Here is a 26,213-nt window from a genome sequence, read left to right as displayed (position 1 = left end):
TTAAACGTGGTTGTAAACCAAAAAAAGCTGAATTAGAATTTCAGAGAAGAATCAGTTTGTTGACATCCAGAATGAACACATACTGACAGCTGGTTTATTAATGTCAAATGAAAGGGAAAAAAAGCATCAGAATGCAACTTTAAGTAAAAAATATATGTATCAAAAGATCCTGCTTTGGCCTCAGAGATGCACTACAAAAGAAACTGAACTTCTCTGAAGCTCAAACAACAGAAGTTTAACTATCCTTCTTCAAATGTCAGCCAAATCTGGCAATTACAGCCCAGCAAATTTGGAGGTAGGAAACCCAATCATCCATCCACCCTAGTTTTATTCAGGAGCAATACTTCTGACAGGAGCCCACTGATGAAAAGAGTTTGCAAAACATGAACCATATCAATACAAAAATGGGGCAAAACAGCCTCTCAGCCAGGGAAACAAAACCCACAAAGGAGAGGCTTACTCACACCCACAGCTCCCACCACAACAGCTCAGCAGGACAAGCCTTTATAAGAACAACTTCAACTACAGAAGCTACATAGCAAGAATGTTGCATTACAGAAGACACACAAAAGTAGTGGAGACAAAAAACAGTCTTTTAATGAGGCTCCAGGCAAACAGCAAACTCAGGGATACTGCAGTGCTGGATGGAGAAGGTACCCAAGCACTCTGTTAGCCCAACAGAAAGAAGGCTGAAGGAGCAGCTGAACCAAGGCCCCCAGTAACAGAAGGCGAAGCTGCTTAGGAGGGAGACATTAATTTGCTGTGAATTAAATAGAAAGAATGGTAGCTTAAAAGTTACAATTGAAGTATTTCACTGGGCATGTAGCTTTCCTTCCTGAGGCATTTTCTGACCTGCTGAAGGATAGAATTTCAAAAACCGTGGCAACAAGGAGAAAACATACCTGATCCCAGCACTAGTAAGAAGTGGTAAGAGACAGGAAAATGCAAGAGCACTAGATTGGCATACAGCAAGCTTTCCCCAAAACAGCAGGGGTGGTGGGCAGGGGGACAACGAATGCTGCTAAGACTCACATGGCAAAAGCAGGAGCACTGCAGGCACTGTGCTGCACAGCTGGAAGCACCTGAACTCACTGACACCAGTGTAAGGTATGGATCAATGTCAGCAGTCAGCTCCACTGCCACCAGCCATATTAAAACGTTTAAGAAAGGAGGCAGATGACAGATAAAGGGAAACTAAACAGTGCAAAAGATTTACAATACTAACAAACACAGACCAATATAATTGACATATCACCTTTTAAATTCTCATTAATTTTTTTTTCCTCTAACTTGCACTTAACAGAAACTTAACTGCTGATGCTCAGAAGTACAAACTGAAAATAGATTACACACTTATAATCGAGTGCAAATCTCCCTCTGTACTTCCACTCAGTAACCACGGAACTTGAAACTTAAGAAAGCACTGACACCTGGGAGATGCACAAATTCCCCCTCAAAAAATAAACAATAAACAACAAATCACATGCTCAGTGCACAGATATTCCCCAAAGACACCTGTAAAGAATTCTTCCATGTAGTTAAGACAGTATACATATCAGGAAACTAAAATAACCCTAGAGCATGCAAAACATGTCATGAAATTAGAAGAGAAGAATGGAACCCAAAGGTCACTTCACCCTCCCTCTTCTTGCAGGAGCTATCCAGTTTTGGAGATGAGTGACACTGTCAGCTCCTGAGCACACATCCCAGCCAGTCTCCTCTCAGCTCAGTCACACCACTTAGCATCACGTACCAAACATAACAGGCATGGACCAAGGCATTTTTCCTTGCACAATCCTCAGGGGACTATATCTGACCGTAATGTGCAAGTCAGAGGAGTTCTAATCCATGGTGTTACAGAAGTTACTGGCTTTTTTTTTTTAAAAGAAAACGCTGCTGTAACAGGAGCCTTGCTGTCCCAAATGCCGACTCTCAGCCCTGGAAGAAATGAGTGTGCAGCTAACAGCACCATTCAAGGAAAACTTTGGCTCTGTGGCTTTTTTTTTTTCTTCTTCTTTTTTTTTTTTTGCACATAAACTAAAGGTGGAAGGACTATTCTCAGATTAGACTGCCATTGATTCTGGGCATCTCGAAGAAAGCACACAGAGCTGTGGCTATTTCAAAGACACCATTTTGACACACAGTACCTGTATTTAAGGCAGAACACAGTCAAATGAATATAATCTAATGTACAGATTGTTTTCTGAAGTCTGAGGAAGGCCAGGATCCACAATTACACATCTCCACACAAAGTCTGATTTGAATACTTGCAGCTCTTGAATGGAGACAAATTAATCAATATAACCTCCAGTTCTGCATATGTGTAACAGAGAAGTGCTCTTTGCATTTAAGTAGAATTTAAAGGTTCCCACTTGTAAAAGAGTGACCAATTGTGGCTATGACTAAAAGGGAAACCCCGAGGATGGCTGAAAAAGAGATGCACGGAGTGGAACAGACAAGGTCTGTCTTAATTCTGAGTAAATTAGGGAACTCTACAGATGCATAAGGAAGCTTATATAAGTAACAAGCACTTAAAAATTGAATTCCTCTCAGTCTACTTTTGTTCTTGTGCACATCCAAAGATTCAGCTGCTAGAAAAAGTTACTTCAGAAGCAGGAAGCCAGGAGATAGGAAGTATCACAGAATCACAGAATTGTAGGGGTTGGAAGGGACCTCCAGAGATAAGTAAGTTTCTCAAAATCTGTCATACCTTAACAAAGCTGCCTACCACTTTTACGAGAAAAAAGCCCCATTCTTCCTACTCTCACCCTGTGCCTCTTGTTTTTTCCCCTTTCCGTCATGTAACAAAACAAAAAAGGTTACTTTGACAAAAAAGAAACAAAAAAGGTAATCAGCTAGAAAAGACTTGCCAGTGAAGTTGTTTCAAGCTATACTAATAGCTTCTCAAATACTTTCAGATTTATTACTCTGTAGCATAGTAACAGTCCTAAGAAGCATCACAAAGTTGCAAGCTACAGATCATTCCTGCTCTTAACACTTCGCTCTAATCACAATGCTGGTTTAGCTACAGCCATCTATTTCTGAATTTCTGTATTGTCAGGTTTTCTTCACAATCCATACACTAAGTGAAAGCTGAAAGCACACAAATTAGGACTTGCAATTGTTACCTGACTGCAGGGCTTCTCAGAGGAGGAGGAACACCTAAGGCACAGTAGCTTGGGCATGCTGTCTTACCTGTGCTCTCTCTTCATCAAATTCCAGGCAGCCCATACCATCCAGTCTCTGTAGATCTATCCAGCCTTTCCAGATTACACAGACACCATTGAGAATCATCGGTGCCTTCAAGTACACCTGAAATAAAAGCAAAACATTTGCTGTGAATTCAAAAGCATTACACACATGCCTGCACAATGAAAATAGCCATGCGGGAAGCTTCTGCCTATATTCTTAGAACATCCAAGCCAACTGGTAACATGAAACTCCACTTAACGGCTTCTCCTGCCTCCTTTCCAAGAACTCATTTTAATCAAATGAACGCTGTAACTCCTGCCTGCAATACTGGATGGAATACATTTGAGCTGTGTTCTCATTCTATAAACTGGCGTGCACCAGCATTTGGTCAGAATTCCATTACTGCTTTCAAACTGAAGCAACCACTTCTCTTGCCAGCCTACCTTCATGCCACAAGGAGAGTGGCATGCTGCCAGACTGGGAAGATCCTTCACAGTATGTTCAAACGGTTAGATGAGCATGCTCTCCTCCTCCCAAAAACCACTGCATTTTATTCCACATGTGAGTTTTTTCAATCAGGACCAAGTACCAGTTTCAGCCCTCAACTTCGCAAGCCAAAATTCAGTGATATCCATTATATGTGCACACCATGCTGAAAATAATAGTCTTCCCTTCTGTATGCCAGCATTTGTGAAAGGCTTTTCAAATGCAGCAACACCAGATGATCAAAACCCATCTTTGGCTTCAATCTGCACAGTGCCCTGAACAGCAGCAAGAACGGAGCACGAGCAAAATGCCCTACTGGATAACAGAAGCTAATACAGTGATAGAAGCATTTCCCCTTCTAAAGGCCAGAGATTATCTCCACACAGGAAATTTAAAAAGCAGCAAAGACAACACTAAACAAGTTTAACACCCTCCATTTAATAAGGAGAAAGAATAAAAAAAACAAACCAAAAGCAACTCGCATAGCTAAATTAACCAAATAATGGGGGAAAAAATAATAATAATAAATCAGTCTCTAGTAGTTATTTCAGCCTACTTGGCAAGTCATACCACTCACAAAACAAAAGTTTGTCCATGCTGAATTGCCAGAGAGGCAAACCATGCACACAGGCCAGCACCCGTTCCAGATGTAAGGGCTGCCTAGACATTCAAAATAGCAGTGTTCAGAAAGGGCCCAGCTAGCCAGGGGAAATTTCACACAGCGTCTCCTCTAATCGCTCCACATTCATCCTCTGGCAAGCCCTCAGCAGCAAGCTGTAACTGATGTTTAGGGCTACAGGGTGCTTCAAAGCACGCTGACTGCGCCGTCTGCTCGGCTCCGTGCCGGGCAGCTCAGGTCACTGCACAGAAAGAGGGAGGGCCAAGAGCTGCAGGTTGTACAGAGGGAAGGTGTGTCTTCCTTGTGCGAGCTGCGCCAACAGAGCTGAGCAGCCAACAACACGAACGAGGGGAAGAAAGGCAGCAGAAAAACAACACAACTCCAACTGACAAACAAGTAATGTTAATTGGAAAAATGAATTGAGGTTTGCTCACTGAGCTTAGTTGTCACAACTTGTCATATCTCAGTGTAAACCAACATACAGAAGTTTAAATGAATACAACGTATAGTAGCTCAATAATGATTAATCCCTTCAATCACACCAGATACAACATTACTCCCTTCCAACAGTCTTCACTCATTCATCCCACAGGAAATAAATGATGTGTATACCGTAAGTGTAAGCGATACATTTAATTGGTTCAAAAGTGGAAAACAGACAGTTAAAGAGGCCATTAGAATCAAGTGTCATTCCCTTCCAAGAAGGTAGAATCATTCCAAGAGAAAAAAAGCACCCTAAACCTAACAAAGGATCTGCAAAGTTCGGGTAAAAAATTGTCATGGCAACCCCCACTATCGGTACAAATCATGGGACACAAGGATGGAGCACAGCCCTGCTGAAAAGGACCTGGGGGTACTGGTGGGTGGCAGCTGGACATGAGGCAGCAGTGTGCCCTCACACCCACACAGCCAACCGTACCCTGGGCTGCATCCAAAGCAGTGCAGCCAGCAGGACAGGGAGGGGATGTGCCCCTCTGCTCTGTGCTGTGAGACCTCGCCTGGAGCACTGTGTCCAGATGGGAGTGCTCAGAACAGAAAGACACGGACCTGTTGGAGAGCATCCAGAGGAGGGCCACAGAAATGACCCAAGGGATGGAGCACCTTCCTACAGGGACAGGCTGAGAGCTGGGGCTGTGCAGCATGCAGAAAGGAAAGGCTGCAGGGAGAGCTGAGAGCAGCTTTCAGCATCTAAAGGGGCTGTAAGAAAGAAGCGTATATACTTGGGGAAAATGGCTTCAAGCTGAAAGAAGGGAGATTCAGATCAGAGTTAAAGAAGAAGTCCTTTGCACTCAGGGTGGTGTGGCACAGGCTGCACACAGAGCTGGTGCTGCTCCATCCCTGCAGACAGCCAAGGTCAGGGAACAGGGCTGTGAGCGCTGATGGAGCTGTGGGTGTCCCTGCTCAGTGTGAGCAGATGGCCTTCAGGGTCCCTTCCCACTCAAACCATTCTATGACACAGACCAGTCCCTCGGCACTGCAGTTCCAGTTACCTTTCACAAGTATTTGCTGATCTTCACTTAGGGTTTACCCTTCACTGAACTCCTCCAATTGTTTGGCCCAACAAATCAAGCATTACCTAGGACTTTACAGAGACTGCAAAACTTCACTTTTCAAGGTTTCCAGGTTCCCCTTTTTTTTTTTTTTAAAGCTTTTGCTTGTTTATCTGTCTAGGAACCTTATGCTGACACTGACTGCCACAGAATCCTAGAATTAGCAAGGTTGGAAAAGACCTCCAAGGTTGTCTAGTCCAATGGTGTTTCAGCAGTTGTTCAGTGCCTTGGTCCCTGCAGCTGCCAGTGCATGACGTGCCGGCTGTAGGTAGCTCAGCGCACACAGCAGGAAGGTCAGATGCAGCTGCTGAGGACTCAGTATTTAAAAACCTGCCTTAAGTTAAGCATCACCTGGAAGGCTGAGCAGTGCTGGAAATGCTATGAGAGTCATCAGAAGTCAAGGGGAAAGAAAAGGAAACAAGTTAGAAGCGATGTGATTGCTGATGCCTACTATCAGCTCCAGACACACGGACCAGCAGCTGAGCTGATAAAGCAGCTCATGAAGCACCAGAACGCAGGCTGAGCCCTCACGATACAGCGTAAGGTACTCTGCTCCTCAATCAGAGCCCTTCAACCACTGCTTTCAGTAGGCTTTATTCCTACCAGCACCAAAACCCAGATAATAAACATTTTTCACTCTGAAAGGGCGAATTTCTTAACAAGCCGTTTGAGTTTTGAAGTTACCATATAATCATTGAAATTTAGTATAATTCACATCGAAAGCCACATGTGCTTATGCAGGAACTTTTCTCTCATTAAAACACACAATAAAGCAAACTGGCGCTTTTTCCTTTATTGTAGAGAAAGGAATTTAGACTCCTTTTCCCCTCTCCTCTTTCTGGGGAATGGAAACCACCTAACACTGGCGCCAAAACCGTTTAACCACATATTTCCTTCTTTTCAGATAAAGCCATGCTGGTTCCCTTTCAATTTCCGAACTTAACAGAATATTAATATATTGCTGCCCTTGTCTACGATCACACGATGCTAGCACACCCCAAAGCCAGCACAAAGTTATCTTTCAAGAACTTTCAGAATTCTCTGTTTTGAAAATTGCCTTAAGACAACCACAGTAAGACAAGAAAAAGCCACCTGATTTCTATAAAGACCCTGATTTTTCCCTTAACATTACTGAGCTATAAAAAACTTGGATTAAAACCAGATAAAAGGATGACTCTGTTAGAATAACTCTTTCAAGGTTTTGTTGCTAACCCCAGATTAACTGCGTTTATATAATCTTATAAACCATCCTCAACCCATCTGGTGCTTCCCCTAGCATCATTCAGGAGCCAGACTTGTAAGAAGCTGCCTACCAGATTGTGAGCCATAGGTAAACTGCCACATATTGAAATCTGTACTTTTTTACTAGTTTATGCCAGCTGAATTTTTTATTCAGGTGGCTGTTATGCAAATCTTCATTTCACTTCAAACCAGATTTTCCACTTCCAACTCCCACTATAAATCACTGTAACGTTACAGAAATATATATTCTAACAAGAAAAGCAGACATGCTACTTTCATGTCAAAAACAGGTTCTCAGTGTTAGAACAAACACACTGCTTGCTGACTGAGCAACCAGCAAGAGTAAACACACTTATCTCCTGGCACATTATCTGGCCTGAGGATGAATGACACCACACACACACCTCGAGAAGATGCCACACTACTCAGCGGGGCTCAAAACAGCCGAGCTGTGCTTGTGCTTTCCTGACCCACCAGCAGCCCTCTGTGCCACACCTTCATGCATAACATCTCACTTTCCATACTCTTTGAACTATTCATCATTATTCCTCTTTATCTGCATTTAAATAAAGTGCCCTCTCCTCCAATTCTGAGTGAGTTACTTTTCTGTTAAAAAAAAAAAAAGAAAAGAAAAAAAAAGAAAAAAAAAAGAAAAAAGAAGAAAAAAAAAAGAAAAAAAAAGAAAAAAAAAAAGAAAAAAAAAAGAAAAAAAAAAGAAAAAAAAAAGAAAAAAAAAAGAAAAAAAAAAGAAAAAAAAAAGAAAAAAAAAAGAAAAAAAAAAGAAAAAAAAAAGAAAAAAAAAAGAAAAAAAAAAGAAAAAAAAAAGAAAAAGCAGTGGCTTGGCTCATGTCACACTGTTTGTATTTTAAAAGCCAGACTTGATTTGAATAAGAAATAAGAATTTGAAAAAGAAATAAAAAAGAAAGAAAAATGCTGTTTTAGTAGACCTCAGTTTCACATCCTATTTTTGTCCTCTAGTAAATCCTTATCTCACAACAGCAGGGTGCTGAAGAGATGCGATGCAGATATGCTATCTGAACGCCCCATCCACACATCCTGCAGTTATAGAAGCACTCCTTCTCCCTACAGCAACTGAACCATTTCCTCCCCCAGAGATGCATGCAGCTCTCACTGCCTGCCGACATGCAATCTCAGCAGCCCCAGCCATGAGGGGACAAAGTTCACCCCCAGAAAACACCAGCAGCCCCCAGCAACGCAGCGCTGCCCACCCCCCTGCTCTGATGCCCCAGCAGCACTCCAGAAGGCGCTGGGCTCTGAGTCGCCCCTGCCCCATCACACTGCCTTCCTCCCAGGCCAGCCACGTACAGATGCTGTGGTTTTGATCCCACCTTATCCTGAATCATACCCCACTTCTAAATATTTAAACAGCAGCGACCTCATAGAGGGAACACTGACCACTAAGAAACTGCCATAAACATTTACTCCGAGTGACAAAGACCCCAAACCAGCCAAGGCTAACCTCACTACCTCAGCTTCTCACTGCACCATCTCTGCACGCGGGTAAGTATGAGATTATCGCACATTCGTTAGCTGCCTTGAACAGAAGTATCAAAGGAGTGCATATACAGAGCCACAATACAGTGCTGTGGTCACCACTCCCCTGCAGGCTTCCACAGGCTGGTCCCAACCAGGGGGCAGACCATGGGGCGAAGCAAGCTGGGAAATTATAAGGAAAGAAAGAAAATCTCTAAAATCTAGTGACAGAATACATACACTAAAATCCCAAGTTTTTTAGGGAAAAAGAACAGTTCTAATGACTATAATAGTAACTAGGTTAGTTAAGAACTACTGAAGTTACAGAGAAAGCTGAAAAATCCACACAAGGCTTCAGACAACGCTTAAAACACAACTTACTGCATCAAAAAGAAACTGATGGAAATCAACCAAGTCAAGACTGGAGTTAGCAGGCTCTGCCATTTCAATAAACAAATATTAATTTTCAGTAATATGGAAGGCGTGTTGGGAGGGGCTTTGTCACTGCTCTGATGCTGCTTAACAAGATGCTTTCAGTGAGGGTGTGCAGCAATTCTCTATTCAGTTCTGAAATTAAAGCCTTGTAGCACACCTTTAACTGAGGCTGGAAGAGTAAAAATAAGCAGAGGGGAGGAATCCCACCTAGTCTGTCACACTCCTGGTGACTTCCTCGTATGCCCAACCTCACCACAAACTGGAAGAGCTCAGAGAAGACAGCAAGTTTAGACCAATCCTTACACCTCTCATGCCTCAAAGCATCTGATTCTCATGCCTTTAAACACAAAATGTCCAGGCTATTTTGAAAGCCGCGTCTTGAAACAGCTTCCACCCCACAAACACAAGGTTTTATTTAAGTCTAAACTTGGCACACACAGAGCTTCAAGTGGAATATCTTTGCAAGCAGTTTGTTAAGAGGTCTCTAAGACTCAGAATGATGAGGACTATCGTAAAGCTGTGATATTCTTTGGAAAAAGCCCTTCCCAACTCCTTTGTTTTCCTCTGTGTTACCTCCAGCAGGCAAACAACACAAGTTGCTAGGCATCAGTTTTTATAGGCCACAAGAAGAACTTATGGAAAGTTTACCTCAAAAAATGAAATAGGGCTGCTCTGTTTCATCAGCTATGACAAAGGTCAATTTCTCAAAGCAAAATAATATGAACAAAGCACTCTGCTTGCTAGGAGATCCTGACTGTTACACTTCAAAAAAAAAAAAAAAAAAAAAAGAAGAAAATACATTTCTAATGCAGCCACAATGCTTTAAGATCACAAAAGCAGTGCAAATACAAATACACTGACTGTCAGAAACAAATGATCCCAAAGAAAAGAATTAGCTGAAATACAAACTATTCCACAGATTGCAAACAGAACAGTAATAGAAGCAGGAGGAAAAGTAAAAATAGCTGCACCCAGAGCTAACTAATAACTACTATTTGCAGGGCTGCGCTGGGTAAAGCATCTAAATCTGCCATTTCACACCACATATCCCTGCTTTTCCCTGTCAGAGCACCGCAGCTCTTGTTCATTCTGCCTCTGCATATTGGAACTCGCTACATTTCATGATTAAAGAGTAGCAGAAGTAATTGCACTATGAAGTAATTGATCAAGAAGATTGCTGTCTGATCACTACTGAAATACTGTACCTGCTAAATGCAGGAAGAGGAACACAAGGTTTTGTTGGTGGCAGTTGTGGGGATTTTGTTTATTGAAAACAACATAGGACATCACGTTTCAGACTGAAACTTATGAATTTACACATGCCTATGCAGACACTGCCTGGTCAAAGGCCGTTCCAGATGCAGCCTGAAAAAAAAAGTATGTGAGAAACCTTCACTCCAAGTTCTATTCAGGAACAGAAGTACTTATAGCAGGAAGGGTTTGGACAACAAGCACAAGCACTCCGGCAGTGCAATTCTTCAGGAAAGAACACACTCTGACTCAAACAACAAAAGCAGCCCAGGAAGTACCTGCCAGCAGTGCCAGCTCCTCGGCAGAACCTGACTGTCCAGTACTGCATGCTGCCAGCTCTACGGTACGCTTTGCAGCGCCGTCCGCTCTCACAAGCCTGCACAGCAAACACTCAGCTGCAGAACCCCACTGAAAGCATCTTGTTAAGCAGCATCAGAGCAGTGACAAAGCCTCTCCCAACACCCCTTCCATATTACTGAAATACTACACTGATAACTGTTGCTTTCTCCAAGCAGAAAAGCACTGCTCTGCACTTTACTGGACAGCCTTGTTTCACAAGGCCATTTTAGACATATATAATTTTTTGTCTGTTTTGCACAGTTAGCTAAACTATGGAACCGTGACTCCTTCTCCAAAGCAGATCAGCATCTCATTAAATTATGCAGCTTACTAAAAACAAGTTATAACCTAAAACAGGTATGAATCACTAACGATGTCGGAACAAACGTGATTAAAATCTGCGGAGAAAGCAGCATTTTATTCCTGGATTAAGATCATTGGTCAGTATTTATGATCAAAAGTCAACACAAAAAAAAACCCTAAAATGCTGCTGCAAAGAAACGATGCACGTTGTTTAGTGACAAATACATCTACAAATACAGCTCACATTTCCTAAATACTGTAGTTGTGGCACTAAGCAGGCACCATGCACAACACTTGACCACGAACATCCAAAAGTGTCACCCCACTACAAGGGAAAATGCAGGTGGCTTGCTGCTTCTTGCAGTGTTTCTACCAAAGAAGTCTAATGTTTCCCAACATGAGATGCCTCATGCTCATACTCCTCACTCCATACACCTTCACATGGATGAAGCCAACCACACAGCTGGAACTCAGAATTAGCAAAACACAAGGAGCAGGATACAGGGATCATCTGAGAGGCAAATACTTGCTGGGGTTTTCCCCTATGAAAATGTTCAGCCCATATTTACCACTAGATTCTACATGAGAAAGACAACTGGATTTTACATCTCCCCTTCCGAAATGCCATGCATTAAAAAAGACCCAATTTTTCTTGCGCTATTTGAAAAGAATATTGCTACAGCAAAATATTGCTAAGAGCTGCTACAAGTATGCATGCATGTAACTGAGAAATGCTTCTGCTCCTAAAGCCTGTTAACTCACAGGGACATATACAGTTTTCTGCCACGTTGACAAAATTCATTTTCCAGACACAAATTTCAAAATTGGTTGGGAAATTCATTCTTAAGAAGCTCTCAGAAAATAGCATGACAAAAAACAGTTATTACTAGGAATCCCAAAGAGGGTTTAGAAAGAGAGGTTTATCTAACATCATTTATACCGTGCCACTTGTATACAAATAAAAAATCTCTTAAACCTGTATTTTTGAAATGTCTAATGTGTGTGTACTCAGCCAGAAAACACCCAACTTTGGCAATATGAGCAAGCAGCTATCAAAAATCATCGCTGACCTGAGCAAGAGAGGCAGAAAAACTTGCCTCCTCTGCCCTCATACCTTAATCCTGCTCTCGAGCACTTGACAGAATCACAGAATGGTTTGGGTTGAAAGGGACCTAAGCCACCCAGTTCCACCCCCATGCCCAGAGCTTTCTCTTCTCCATGACAAATACCCCCAGCTGTCTCCTGCAATCTGTCTCCATATGAGAGGTGCTCCAGCCCCCCGAGCATCCAGACCCACGCCAATAGCTCTGCATCCTTTTTGTGCTGGGGCCCCAGGCCTGGATGCAGCGCTGCAGGTGGGACAGCCCTTCCCTGCCTGCTGCCACTGCTCTGCTCAGGCAGCCCAGGCCACAGTTGGTCTTCAGCTGCACACTGGGGGCTTGGGTTGAGCTTAAGCGTTCAGCACTTTGACTCCCTCTCTGCCCTAAGCAGGATTTACATGAAGAAACCCCACAAGCTATGCAAATAAACTGCACTAAACCAGAACTTATAAAGAAAGAAGGAGGGAAAAAAAAAAAAAGCAGCGCAAAACCAGACCAACATCCCTTGTTCAAAGTAATTAAACAATAGAAGAATGGGCACATCCACAAATGAGAACACAAGAAGTATGCCTTCTGATTCTCCTCAGCTAAAGGTGCCGCTCAAACTGAGAAGAGCCAGGCTATTTCACAGACAAGATGTAAGAGCTCATGCATCGAGTGAGTTTGCTGTCATTCTGGTCACTACCCTTCAAAGTTGTTCTGAAGAAGCTTTAGCATCCACAGCACTTGAAATCCATGGCTTTTTTTTTGCTGAAACTAGTCCAAGTATCAAGGCACACTAATGATACTACAAAAACAAAGTTAGAAAATCTTCAAGTTACTAGTTTTGCAGTATCTCCCTAAGCACAAACGTAGCTGAATCAGGTTCCTTCACGGAAATGAAGCATGTACAGTACGAGGTGCAGTCAACAACTAACATATGAACATTCACTCCACAAGTAGTATGGTATCAGGCCTTAAAATAACGCAAGGCAGTCATTTTTGTTTTGCATACTACAACAACCTCTTAGCTCTCCTCAGCCCAAAAATTTTGCATCAAAACTATTCTGTAGAAAGTAGTGAATAATATAAATTTAGCTTTGGTTAGCCAGAATGTGCCCAGCACAAGACCAGGAAGGGACAAACAAAACCAACACTGCTTCGTCTGCAGGACCGGAGAATGGATTCAATCTCTCCTGCGTTGTTTTGTTTTGTTTTTTTAATTCCCTGTAGACCACCTACTAATTATTTTTAAGCTGGAAAAAAAAAAAAAAAAAAAATCATAGCAGACGTAAGCTGTACTTCCTCAAAAGCCCGAGCCTCAAGTTCCAGATATCAGTACAGAGCTAAAAAAAAAACCTAACAGTTCTTCTCTAAAGGCTTTGTCAAGAAAGTATCATCCTGTGTATTTCATAAACAGTTTGCTGCAAGACCTTTTGAAGTAGTTAGGAATACCATCTTCCTGGCCTGTTACAACTGAAGTCCAGAGTTTTCCTTGCAGGAAACCCACCAGGCCAGCAGGTTTTACAGCCACAGCAGGAGTGCTGCCGTTCCCCTCGCTGGAAGCAGCAGGACGTACGACGCCTGCCCACTGCCCATGGCCAAGTGAAAATGCTTGTCCTCAGCATCCAAAAACCAAAAAGACAAACTAACCCAAAACAAAACTGGGAAGCATGCAGGCTTTATGAAGAAATCCCCAAACGCTCTTTAGCGGCATGAGAAAAATACACTACTACAGTTGTTTTATTTTGTCTAGACGCTTTCCTGCCTTAGCTTTCCTATTCTTAAGCATTCTTCAGGCTTGTATTTGTTTTCCAAAAAGAAAACAAAAAAAAAAGCCCAAGATTGTCTTTACCAAAGAATGTGGGCTTTTTTTTTTTCCCCCCCTTTTCTTCCTCTCATTTCTTCTTTTTCTTTTCTAAAGGAATACATTGGCTGAAAAAAAAAAGTTACAACTTCTTTTCACCACCTCCAATCTCTTTCCTCAGTGTTTACTCCTCCTCAGTAACCAAGAAGAGATGTCACCAGGACATAAAGGCTCCCATTAACTGTTATGTAGCTGCTTCCTTCCCTACATTTCAGTCTTCTAGATACTTGAAGTCTGTGACAAACAACACTTTGACAGCAACCACTCTGTTTCAGTAGAAAATTCAAGTTTAACCATCCCTACTGCAAAAATTATGCCAGGTTTAAGAACGTTTTCTGACTCCTTCCATATGAGTTGTCTTCTGCATTTACACTCAGGTGAACAGACAAAACAAGTTGCAAAGCCCCAAGACCCAGAGCTGTGGCCTACAACTGCTTAAGTGTAGTGCCTTAAACACAACAAGAACGCAGAATTTCTGCACAGGCTTCTCAAATAGCTGCAATTTGGATCCTAGTACAAGTCTAGATATTAATGTGGCACAGAATACATGGACAGTCTGCTCAGACAAAACATCTGCAGCATCAGCTATTCCCCAAAAGATGATCCTTTCATTAGCAGTCACATGTGCTTAGAGCAGCAATCTTACATGGGAAAAAAAGCCCTGTTTTTTTCCCCTATTATTGTCACAGTACGTATTTCATCAGCCCAACTTGCTAAACATCAAATATGCAATTATGCAAGCTAATTAGCTCATTTTGTTACTTGTGCTTTGGACAACAAAGCTTGAAGAAACACTTCAGTAACTTTCAGAAAAATGAGTTTCTTGTAGCAAACCTTTAATCATCTCACTGAGTATTTTTTAGAATATGAAGCATGAAGTGGTTTTTCACAAAGAACAGACCTCTTCAACGGCAATGCTTGTGCCTTTCTCATTCATTTATAAGAAGAGTAGAGAAGCATAACATTAACAGCTTTGTTTAGTAAGTGGAGACTGATATGCAAACAAGAGGATTCAATAATCCAAATGTCTGGATTTGTTCCAATATCCAGTGGAGAGCTGTGGAGATCTTAAGCACTGCTTTCATCCACAGCTCACGTGTCCTCCTGTACCGCTGGTTCCCAAATGCAACGTTTAGCTCATCCATTTACTCCGGTTTTGTTTCTCTTCTGGGAGACTCTAAGAGGACGCTATGACTAATTTTGAGGCCTTGTCTACAGAACTCTAATGGATGCATTTAGATCACTACATTTAGACATTTAGCCTGAGATAACATCGAAAATACGACTGAGGCAGATCAGAAAGCACTTAGGACCTACAGAAAATGGTTGATAAGCAGGCATCCCAAACAGCACAAACATGCTTTAGGAGTTGTTCATAAGCATAAGTGGCATAATCATTGTATGTATCATAACACACGAACAAGGCTGCATGCAGCAAGAGAAGCATTCGGAGGGCAGGGGGAGAGAGAAAGGATTAGGGGGAAAAGACAGAGGACACTTGTCACATGAGAGACATCTGCTGTGACTCATGCTCTAACGGAGGAGAGCACCTACAATAAATCAGTCTTTGGGAACAACTGTCCAAACCTCAGCCTGTGACTGCTTGTGTGCACAGGACAATATGTACCTAACAAGCTCTAAATATTTCCCTTCCCCAAAAACAAGCTCCTAACCTTGAGCAGTGAGCAAACTGGACGCACACACAGCCATCTCCCAACTCTGAAGGAAAAGAAGTAAGATATGTGCTATGACTACCCAGCTTAAAAAGGAGCTTTGATTAAGTAGCAGCAGGTCATTATAAATACCACCTCAAAGTATGTAGGAAAAAGGAGGAAAAGTTCTTCTCCATTAAAGAAAAAGGCTAAATGAGCATGAACAAAAAAAAAAATGATATCTCCGAGGAAAAAAAAGAAAAGAACTTGAGCAGTCTCTGCTAAAAAGAACATCTTAAAACACAAACCCAACAGTAAAGTATAGAATCACAAACACCTATACAAAACTGACACTTTATTTGCACCTTGCAAGTGATTATGAATGAAAACTGGTGAAGGGAACCATCTAGGAAAGTGGATTCTTCTTATACACTAAGCCTTGCTAGGACTTTTGCCACACAACTCCAGTAAGTAAGTAAATAAACTGTTCTGCCAGGCTGAGTATGAACTGGTTACAAAACCAAACCTATCCTACCTGCTGTCAGAACAAAGACATGCTGACTCTGGTTAGTGCTTACAGAACAAGCTGCAAAAAGCCGTAAAGGAATGTCAGCAAAGTGGGCTTCATGAGGGCAACAACTTCTCCAAGCTGAGGCAGGCCCAAGGCCCTGAAAGAGGCTGAGCAGCTGACATGCCTTCAGCATCCACCACACTTCATTTCACAGAAAATCCCTTTGGCTATCCCAGCTCCACAATGTTTTGGGGTTCTGGGGTCATCTGAGAGAGCTGAGAAGGAACAGTTAAGTCAAAGTGATGTAGCAATATGGGAACAGAGGTAACAGTACGATGACTTGGAAAGGCTGCTGGGGAAAGCAACAGCAACAAGGACAGGCTCCAGTCACATCTCCATGACGCCATGCTAAACTAAAAATAAGGCAGGAGAAGAATTCTCCATCATCCTGCTGGCACAAAGGGAGAGAACAGCTGCTGAACGTTGCTAAACACTTGACCCTAAAATATCGCTACCCTCATTCACCACTGTGTTAGTGGCTGGCCTACAAGCCAGCCAAGGACTGTACAAATCTATGCAAGAAACCTCAGCCCCTCAGTTTTCATCTGTAGAGCAACAAGACCACTCTGTAGAGAAACTGCGTATGAGCAGGACGGCTCCTGGGAAACAAGAAGTCCTCACATATTAAGACACAGTCCATTACAATGTGCACAGTACTGCTTCAGTGCCAACATTTGCTACGTTTTTACTTAAGTTACGTCTCACATGCTCACAGCATGCCTAGCCCTATTAGAATTGGCTTCGGAACTTCTGTTAGGTGTCATCCAGCTCTTCAGGACTGTAGCGTTGTCTTCAGTGCCTTAAACAGAGACCTTCCCAGTCATCTGAAGGAGCATTAAATTACTACAGACAAGCAGTGACTAAGTCTCAATGACTGTTACAGCCACATGCACCTCATGGTGAAGATGGCTCCCCATGCATGGTGGCACACTACAGTACAGACACTGGTTAATATGGCCCTAAAACACATTTTTCCTCCCCTAAATCCCAGCATTTAGTGTGTGGGTACTCAGAAAAAGTTAAAGCAAAATCACTTTTGTCCAGGGACTGGGGGCTGTAAAGAGAATACATAACTGCTCCATAGCACTGCTAGTGGTGACATTGTAGATGGGGACAACGCACAAGTCTCACCTCCTGGTGGACTGAAGATAGGAAGATAAGGAATACAGCCTCTTGGCAACATAGTGACACTAAAAAACGAAAGCTGAAACTATAAATCAGTTTCTCCAATTTTGTTCACCAAAACAACACCCCAAACAACCCCAAACAAGGAATAAAAAGCTGCTACTCCAATTTAATTTGAATAAATTAATATTTCATCCAAGTTCTTCAAAAACAGGTGTGGACCAAATTAAGCCTTCGCTTTCCAAGCAAATTCTGACAGTTACACTACAATCCTGTATTTGATTGTAAACTGTATTTGCTCAAAAAGCAGAGCAGTCAGTACATCATTCCGATGGCCTGCAAAAGTTTATTGCTGACGTCAGAAAAAGTTGATCTGGGGACAATTCCTATTTATCAAGCCACAAGTTCCACTGAGAACAGAGGTCAAGAGGAAAACTGGCACTGCTGACTGCCATTTAAATTCAGTTTCCTCAAATACACCTCTTTTCTTTCTCAGTGCACTTCTGTAGTGACCACAGTGCAACTACTGGATTCATCCAAGCACTTCAAAACAACTTAAAGCTAAATGAGTTTCCCAGTTATGACAAGGACACCACGTGAGGAGAAACTCAGCACCTTCAGCCCAGTGTTCTTAGGCTAGAATGAGCAGAACTCCTAGCTGCACTGCACTGCACATGTGGCATGCCAGGTACCCCAGATCAATTCTAGTCCTGTCTGATGTGCTTTCCTCCAGAACCGTGGGGTTTATAGCATACTGCACTAAAATAAGATTCTGGTTTATGAGCAGCTGCTGCTGAACAGCAGACAGGAAGTTAAGCTGCATTAGAAATGAGATGGAGAATAGTATTAGACAGGGGAGGGGAAGTAAAACAGCTTCACACGCTTCTTCAGTGTGGTAACTGATATTTATACAACAAAAAGGAACACTGAGAGCTAACATGCACTGAGGCTAGAAAGCCCAGGCTATACACATGGCTTCGAGTTTAAGAAATAAAAAACACAAATACTTTATCTTACCATAAAAAGTACAAAATAAACTACAGGGAAAAAAAGAAAAAAGCTGATCTCACCTCACAGTCCATATCAAAACAAGGGGACTTCCAATAAAATGTCAAGAAACGCTGACACCCTCACATACACACTGAGCCAGGAGTTCATATGGGATCAATATAGGACTGCAGTAAAAATGAACAAAACTCCACAAAGTACAAGGGAACTACTTTAAGTAATTAACGATACTGGAGAACCAAGGAGAAAGTGAAGCTCTGTTTCACTCCAGGATTCAATTACAGGAGATTTCAGGCACCAGATGACTCTACTACACTGTTTTGACTCTGAATGTTTTAAAAACATCTATTCACACGTTCGCGAAGGAAAGAAGAAATCGGCATTAGTCAACCACAGACAGGACCAGGAAGCCTCTGCTGATTAAGGTATCCAGAAAGAGGACACGCATTCAACCTGACTCCCTCCCCACCCCATACAAGACAGTAACAAAACAGTGTTCTATGGTTTTCACGGTCGAGGAGTCCAGGGAGCAATTTTTATTGCTATGTGTATATTTGCTCGTAGCAAAGGAACACAACTACTTTTGCTACGGGACAAAGAGAGCATAAGACACGAAAGCCACTTCAAATAAAAGGAAGACATTTGTGTTTAAAATGAGCAGAAGAACGATGAGAACTCTTAGCTATCCTATTTTTGAGCAGATCAGGTACTCACTAGAGGCCTTCCCACCCATCGCAAACATCAGAAACGTCACGCTGGAAGTCAAATTAAGCATAGGAAAAACCCCCGGGTGAGGAAATACCAGACTGAAAAACCTCAGGCCGATGAAGTGAACGTTCAGAGTCCTGAGTTCCAGGTGGACTCACAAGGGTCTCTCTCTTTCGGAAGCTCAGCCATTTAGAGGTAATTCTAGCAGATGCCGAGCTGCTGACTCGGTCAATTTGTGTACAAAGCTGCCTGGGCGCAACAGCGACGCACAAACTCTGGATAAACTATTTTGGGCCACAACTTGCTTGGCCAAACGCTGAACCAGAATTCCAGAATAGAAATATTCTAGCACAGTAAGTTTATCTACATGCTAGATCTCAAACTAATGCCTAAAATAATAATTAACTGACAGCTCCCCCCATAGCCCTTTTTATTCACATAATTAAAAACATGCCCTACTGGCTGAAGTCCAGCGATGAACAAACACACATTATGCACTGCCTCAAGAATCAAAGCTCATAAAACAATGTTGCACAGAGCTACAAAAAATCACATGGTTTTAAGAGACTCCTGAAGCCCGTGAAAGAAATTCTTAATAAAACTAGGCTACAGGAATCTACGGAAAAGAAAAATCTCAGACACTTCAAATGATAAAACACTTAACTGTTTTGCTGATAGCGTAAGCAGCTCTCTGCCATTCTGCTTACTTCTCTCTGAAGTTATGGGAGTGGCTTTCAGACAAGTTTAATTCCGTGCAGAGCAAGCCTGCATTCACATGTGATTTACAACAGAAAGCCTGAATACAACGGCGAATCTGTGCTTTGTTCATATTGGAGCACAGCTCCAGTCCCATTTAACAGCTTGTCCACCTCCAGCCTGATGCAGATGAAATATTCCAAGCGATTTAGTGAAGCACTCTAGAATTTACTGTAAACAGACATAAAACAGGGAGCGGCACACATTAATGAGGCTCATGTTCTATTTTAATACGCAGCGCGTCTGCCCAGCTCTTACACCAATTATGACAACACAAGAAAATGGACGAAATACTTCTCAGTACTTGAAGAAATCATTCAGAGAAAACAAGAAGTTAGAAGCATCACAGAAGTAAATAAAATTATTTTTCAACTGGCAAGAAGAGAGACTTCAGTCTTCTTACACATCACAAGAAAAATTCCTCATTCAATTGTGAGCCAGAATCAATATTTTTCAATAAGAGCCAGATTCAATTCAGTTTCCTTAGCAAAGCAGTCGGCACCCAGCATAGCCAACTTCACTCCTTCTCCCCCAATTTGTCAAGCTTCTGGAAGCCTCACAGGACTAAATGGAAAACAATTTTTTTTTCCAAAAATCCTCATTAACTCGAATTCCAAATACCATATCTGCCCTCAGGAATTTTTTTTTTTTTCTTCCAACCAGGTTTTCCTAGTATAGGAAATGTTTATCTTCCACCTAGCAGCATTTAAAAAGTATGCCACAATATGCTGCTAAACCTGAACACGCTTTGGATATTTCCCGCAGCCTGTTAGATTTGGTTGCTTTTGCTGCTACTTTTATAAGAGTGGGCATAAACTTCTAGACAAAAGGAAGAACTTTACAGCCTCTTGAAATCTTTGAAGTCAAAAAACTACACAGAGTAAAGGTTGAGGGGTCTCAAGTGCTGGTTCAAACCCACTCAGGTCAGCAGGAAGTCTCCCATGGACTTGAGCCACCTTTGGATTTACAGTAACAGGTAAGAGACAGCACCTACATTTTTAAAGGTATGTTTTTCCTCTAGAAACAGAACCAGTTATAAGTGATTTCAGTAACTTTACTCTAACCAGACTTTACATCTAACAATGTTTCACAGTAACATCGCTGTCATTAAGGAATTCGCGCTTTCAGTATCAGTTCATCAGGCAACCACCACAGAAAAGAAAAATAAAATCATAAATTAACTTTGAAAGCAATTCTTATTCTGTATTATCACTCACGGTGAAACTGAGGAAAAAAAAAAAAGATTCCATTGAACAGCACACTGAATTCTTGCTGTATCAACTAGCAGCCTGAGACCCAATGAAGTAACATGTTCAGAATGCAAATTCACATTTCTTGATGCCAACTTGCTCGCTGAGGTCTAACTCCTGTACCGCTCTAGAAGCACCTACTCCATATTAGCAAGTTAAGCAGATCCCCAAAATTCCATTGTACCACGACCACAGAAATAAAGCTCTGCTCTTCGAAATAATACAAAGCCACTGGGACTGGCATGTGTTTCCCTCCAAAAATATGAGCATACTTTAAAACAAAGTGGCATCAGAGTTTACCTTGCCAACTCACACTTGTACTCGTATGACTACATGCAAGCAGAAGTGAGATACCGGCAATTCTGCATCATACATGCGATCCATACCAACGAGACCGCCAGCACAGCATAAAAATGTCTTTCAGTGGCAGCAATTTCCTTCTTACCTTGCCTCCTTCTCTCTCAAAGTCGACATACTCTCGGGTCGGTGTCTGCCGCTGCTCCCCCTGCCAGCTGGCCGGAAAAAACTGGAGAGACAGATTGGTTCCCGTGGCCACAAAAGCCTTTTAGAAAAATCAATACAAACAGGATCAGGGAGCAAGACATTACATAAATTATGCAGGCAGTCATTTATTTTTACATCAGTTTATGTCTTAAGCTAGGCAGCATAGAGAATGCTTAAAGTCAAAAACATGCACTCATCATTTTTCTTAAGTATTAAGTTACAAACATCTGATTCCATTTTGACAACATTTGCCATTGGCTGCTTTGGATATAAAATACAACATGGAATCAATACTCCTTTCAAATCAGTTTTGCTGACATTAGAATCTGTCATTTCGGTTCTGTACAGATACCCTACACCAACTTAGGATCTGAAACATTAAAAATTGCCCATGCTTTTTAAAGAGCTTGCATATCTCTAAAAAGAAGTACTTCTGAAGGAAAATGAACTCCAGAGACCTGTTACTAGGAACAGCTTTGTTGAAAGAACACGCTTCTTAGAATATATACTTGCACCTGGATATACAGCTCTCTGAACTGAAACAGATATTCCTCGTGTACTGTCCACAGACAAGTAAGAGTCAGCACAGCTCTATTAAGCACTGCAGGACTAAGTCGTGCTGTCACATTAAGACACCAGTGAAATCCAAGATGCTGTGTCAGAATAAATCAGAGCAGGAATTCTCAGCAGCAGCCCTTTGTAAAATCATTAAAGGAACTGAATTATTGGGAAAAGCATACGCTGCTACCAAGTGAATATTTCCTATGGCTTCAAATAAAAACAAGATTCTGTTGTCTTTACAAACTCTCTGTATTTATTTGCACATCTTATCAGCTCCATGGAGTGCACAGCAGGCCAACTTCTAGATGGGGAGGCGTTTTTTTTTTTCTTCCCGCCAATGGAAACCTGATTCAGGGTATTTCCCTTCTGCAGTACGCTGCAGTGTGTCCTGTAAGCATGCAAATCCTGCAGGGTACTGCCAGAACAACTCCGCTCAAAATCTCAGGGTCAAATATATTTTGTTGCAGTCAAACAATACTGAATTGATCACCAGGATCGCTTAGGTTTAAACAGTCATTATCTCAGAATACAGTTTTTCTTGAAAGCCTTAGGAACACCCCTCTAACAGCTGCCTTTTCCAGACAAGCAGATTCCTTTCAAGCAGCCCAGAATTCAGCAACTTGGTGGTATAAATATGACTGCACTGCTATCTATGACACAATAGCTCTACATGTTATTTAAGACAGTTCCGGTCATGTACTGCAACACTGTCACAGAATTAATACCTCCCATTTCGAAAGTAGAAGTGCTTTGTCTCGACTCTTCCCTCTCAACAAGGGAGACTAACACTCTGCAATCACATCCCATTCCAAACTACTTTTAAAAGATTTTTTTAAATCCAATTTTATTTCTTTTACCTCCTGTTAAGCCCATTCTCAGTGCCATTAAAAGCGAAGAATCAGTTCTGCTGGCACTGAAGGGATATTGCACTGCACATTAGTATTTGTTTGCCGTACGATACCCAGAGGCACATTTCAATCCATGGAACAGAACCTTCATGGAGGCTACGCTTGCACAGATATAAAGAATCAAAGCTGCGACGGCTGCAGACCATCAGCATTTGATTATCTGGCATTATCCCCTTCACTATTCCAAGTAATTCTGCTTACATACAAACAAACAAAAATACCCAACACTTCTGACTCACCCTCACCACTTCGCCTGCTCAAGAACTACTTTCCCATCCCCGGGTATCTTTAGCAAATTCATCTTTTCTGCTCCTGAATTTAGGCACTTAAAACCAAGTGTCAAGGAGCGAGATCCTGGAGTGCAGAGCAGACGTCTGCAGCGCTCCAGACCGCTCCAGATCCCACAGGCCCCGAGGGCACTGGGCAGGAGAGCTGCACTCGCTCCCTGGGAAACAGAGCGAGATGCAGAAGCACCCCGTGCCTAAACTTGTGCTGGAGGACCGTGAAAAAGCATGGGAAAATATTAGAGAAAAAAAGAAAATGAAAGTACGCAAATTTTCACATCCTCACAGAGCCGTGCAGGCAACACGTAGACTATAAGCGCCTCAGAAGCTGTGTGGCAAACTTACTCTCTCGATTTCTGAAGCCCATTTCCTCTCTTTGTGCAGATGAAACCGACCAATTAAAACACCCGGCCTCAAAATCATTGGTCGGTACTGAAAAATGCAAGAATGGCCTCACTAGTAACCACACAGAACTACCCTGGACCCAGCATTTTTGTTGTTGTTGTTACTAAACAAATAAATACGTGAGAAGAACAATAATCAGACCACCACTCTGGTAATAAAAGTGAAATTGAGTACGTTGTTATTTGCTACGCAGAGCCTTTTAAAGCTCAGTCTGAAGTGCAAGGAGCCACCAGGTAGCATGAGGGTGGCACGACCTACATCCAGGCAGCGTAAACGCACGCAAACACCTTCCAATCAAGCACAGATCAGAAGCCTCCAAAAACAAAATATCCATGTAATGTTATTCTCAAGTTATAAAAGCAATTTAATTCCAGTGAAGCAGAAACCTGATTTGGTATTCCACATGTTCTTTTCCTACTAATATTGGTAATTACTTTCCTTACTCAAAAAGAGTTATTTGCTAAAAGGAAGCAACAACCCACTGCCAGTTCTATGTTAGAGCCTTCAGCTGCTCTCTGTTTTCATTTTTTGTCTGTTGAAAAATACGTAAGGTCATTTGGTGAGGCTCCCTTTGGAGATAAAAGACTAAATCCTTGATGTCTGGAAAAACATTCAAGATGAAAAAAAATAAAGAGACGGCCAGCTCTTCTTAACATCAGTCATTACACACACTGCGTCTCCAAATAAACCCGACTACTTGTGCCTTGTTCACAGAACAAAACCAGATGTTACAGATCAAGAAATGTAGAGGCTGTTTTATAATTAAGTCGATGAAAAAATATGTAGAACAGACATCGCTGGTGGCTTCCCTTCCAAGGGATAGGGCTCTGGCAAAGACAGACAGCATGCTTAGAAGTGCAGAGGTGAAACTACAGTGATTTCTCAATTACAGAAATAACGGCATACACGGCATTAGAAAGCCGGTCAGCAGCTGAACGCCTTTCATCCTCTTTTATTTGCCGTTCTGAAAGGAAGGACTGAGGCACTCCACACTTTCACCTGCTCAGGAGCCCCACAGGCCGGCAGCCCGCCTCCCTCATCTCCCCATTGTTTCCCTGGCGACTTTTTAACGCCAGCAAACACACACACACAAGGAAAATTGAGTGCAAAAACACAGCAGCACAGGATCCCAGACCACAGGGCACGAGCGTAGTTTAGTCTAGTCAAAATGAAGTTCCTCAGTAAAAGGCTATCCTGCTCACAGCCAGCAGCGAGCGCGGTCCGTCGCGGCAATTAGCGCTCAGCTACACCGCAGCGTGGCTGTGCAGGCAGGGTGTCATCGCGAGCCGAGAGCCAAAGAGCCGTCCCGGACCGAGCGCGGGGTCTGCCTGGGGGAAGGAAACTCCTACCTCGCCCCGTCATGAATGGAGAAGGGCCGACCCGTGCGTGCGCCCAGCTCCGGGCAGCACAGCGGCGATCGAACAGGAAACAGCCGCCACCTCGCCGCGCTCACGGCCACGCCGCGCCCGGCCGCGGCTCCGAGGAGCGCAAACCCGCCGTCCGGCGAGCGACGAGGTGAGCTGCCAACGCCGAGTTTCAGAAGCGTCCGATCGAGCTCGGGCGAGCATCACCCGGCTCGGGCGGGACTTTTCTCCGGCGCCTTGTGGACGGCGTTACTCGCCCCGGAAAGGCGCCGTGCCCCTGCGGGCTGCGGGCAGAGCGGCCCGAGGCGCGGACAGGAGCCGGCAAAGCGCCCCGCGGACAGCACGGCGCGGCCCGGGGCGGCACGGCCGGCACTTACGATTTCGGAGCGGCCGTCGCGGCAGGCGTTCTGGAAGCGGGCCTGCCTCTCCTCGTGGGGCCGGTCCCTGAAGCCGGTGTACTTGATCTGCGGGAACAGGGCGCAATCAGAGCCGCGCCGATAAGCGCGACGCAGCGCACGGACCGCGCTCCCCGCCCTCCCCGGGCCCTCCGCGCAAACTTTCCGCCCGCCGCCGCACCTCGCACTCTCGGCTCAGCTTCCTGAAGAACTCCTCGTTCTCGAACTTGCTGCGCTGGTCGGGGACGACCCGCGGCATGGTGCCGGGCCGCCGCTGCCCTCCGCCCGCCCCGCGCTGTCCCGGCCCCGCCACTCGCCTCGCCCTTTGTTAGCCCCCGCCGGAGCCCCCCCCCCTCCCGCTCCCTCCTCCCTCCCTCCCTTCTCCCCTCTCCTCCGCTCCTCCCGCCGCGCGCGCACAGCCGCCGCTGCCGCCGCCCCCTCCGCTCTCCCTCCCTCCCCTCCGACTTCCTCCCCGCCTCGCGAACTCCGCCGAACAGCCGCGCCATTCACAACTCCGCGCCGCCGCCGCGCATGCGCCGCGCCGCGCCCCGGGGGCTCGCGCGCCTCCCTCGGAGGCGGGAAGGGGGGCAGGCGGGAAGCGGGGGACGTCCTCCGCCCGCGGCGAGCCGCCCCTCGGGGCTGGGGCGGGCGGGAGCCCCTCGCGCCTCTGCGCCGTGGCGGCTCCCGCGGTGCTTTCCGGCTTCCTATTGCGGGGGAAGCGGCCCCGGCACCCAGCGGGCGCCCTCAGCCCTAGAGGCGGGCGCAGTCTTTCAGTCCTCGCCGGTCCCTTCAGCCCCGTCATCTCTACGGTGGGCACACCTCGGCCTCCCTCAGTCTCTTCAGCCTTCTCGGTTGTCTCAGCCAC

The 26,213-nt window shown here is 43.9% G+C and overlaps 1 protein-coding gene across 3 annotated transcripts in view; it reads right to left on the bottom strand.

Annotated features, from left to right (window-relative positions):
* CBFB (core-binding factor subunit beta) overlaps positions 1-25,607 on the bottom strand; it is a gene marked incomplete at both ends in the record, with an annotated part of 40,193 nt that extends 14,586 nt beyond the window's left edge. The window contains 4 exons of one of the 3 annotated variants that reach the window (XM_079541472.1): positions 3,196-3,312; positions 21,373-21,489; positions 25,331-25,417; positions 25,530-25,607. In XM_079541472.1, the coding sequence (XP_079397598.1) occupies positions 3,196-3,312; positions 21,373-21,489; positions 25,331-25,417; positions 25,530-25,607 (399 nt within the window). The remainder of the gene's footprint in view (positions 1-3,195; positions 3,313-21,372; positions 21,490-25,330; positions 25,418-25,529) is intronic. The other 2 variants (XM_079541473.1, XM_079541474.1) reach the window with 2 other exon arrangements.
* Between the last annotated feature and the right edge of the window lie 606 nt (positions 25,608-26,213).

Source organism: Tetrao urogallus, assembly GCF_951394365.1.
Source record: "Tetrao urogallus genome assembly, chromosome: 12".
Taxonomy (NCBI): domain Eukaryota; kingdom Metazoa; phylum Chordata; class Aves; order Galliformes; family Phasianidae; genus Tetrao; species Tetrao urogallus.
The sequence above is the reverse complement of the archived record's forward strand: the minus strand, read 5'-3'. Positions and strand labels throughout refer to the sequence as shown.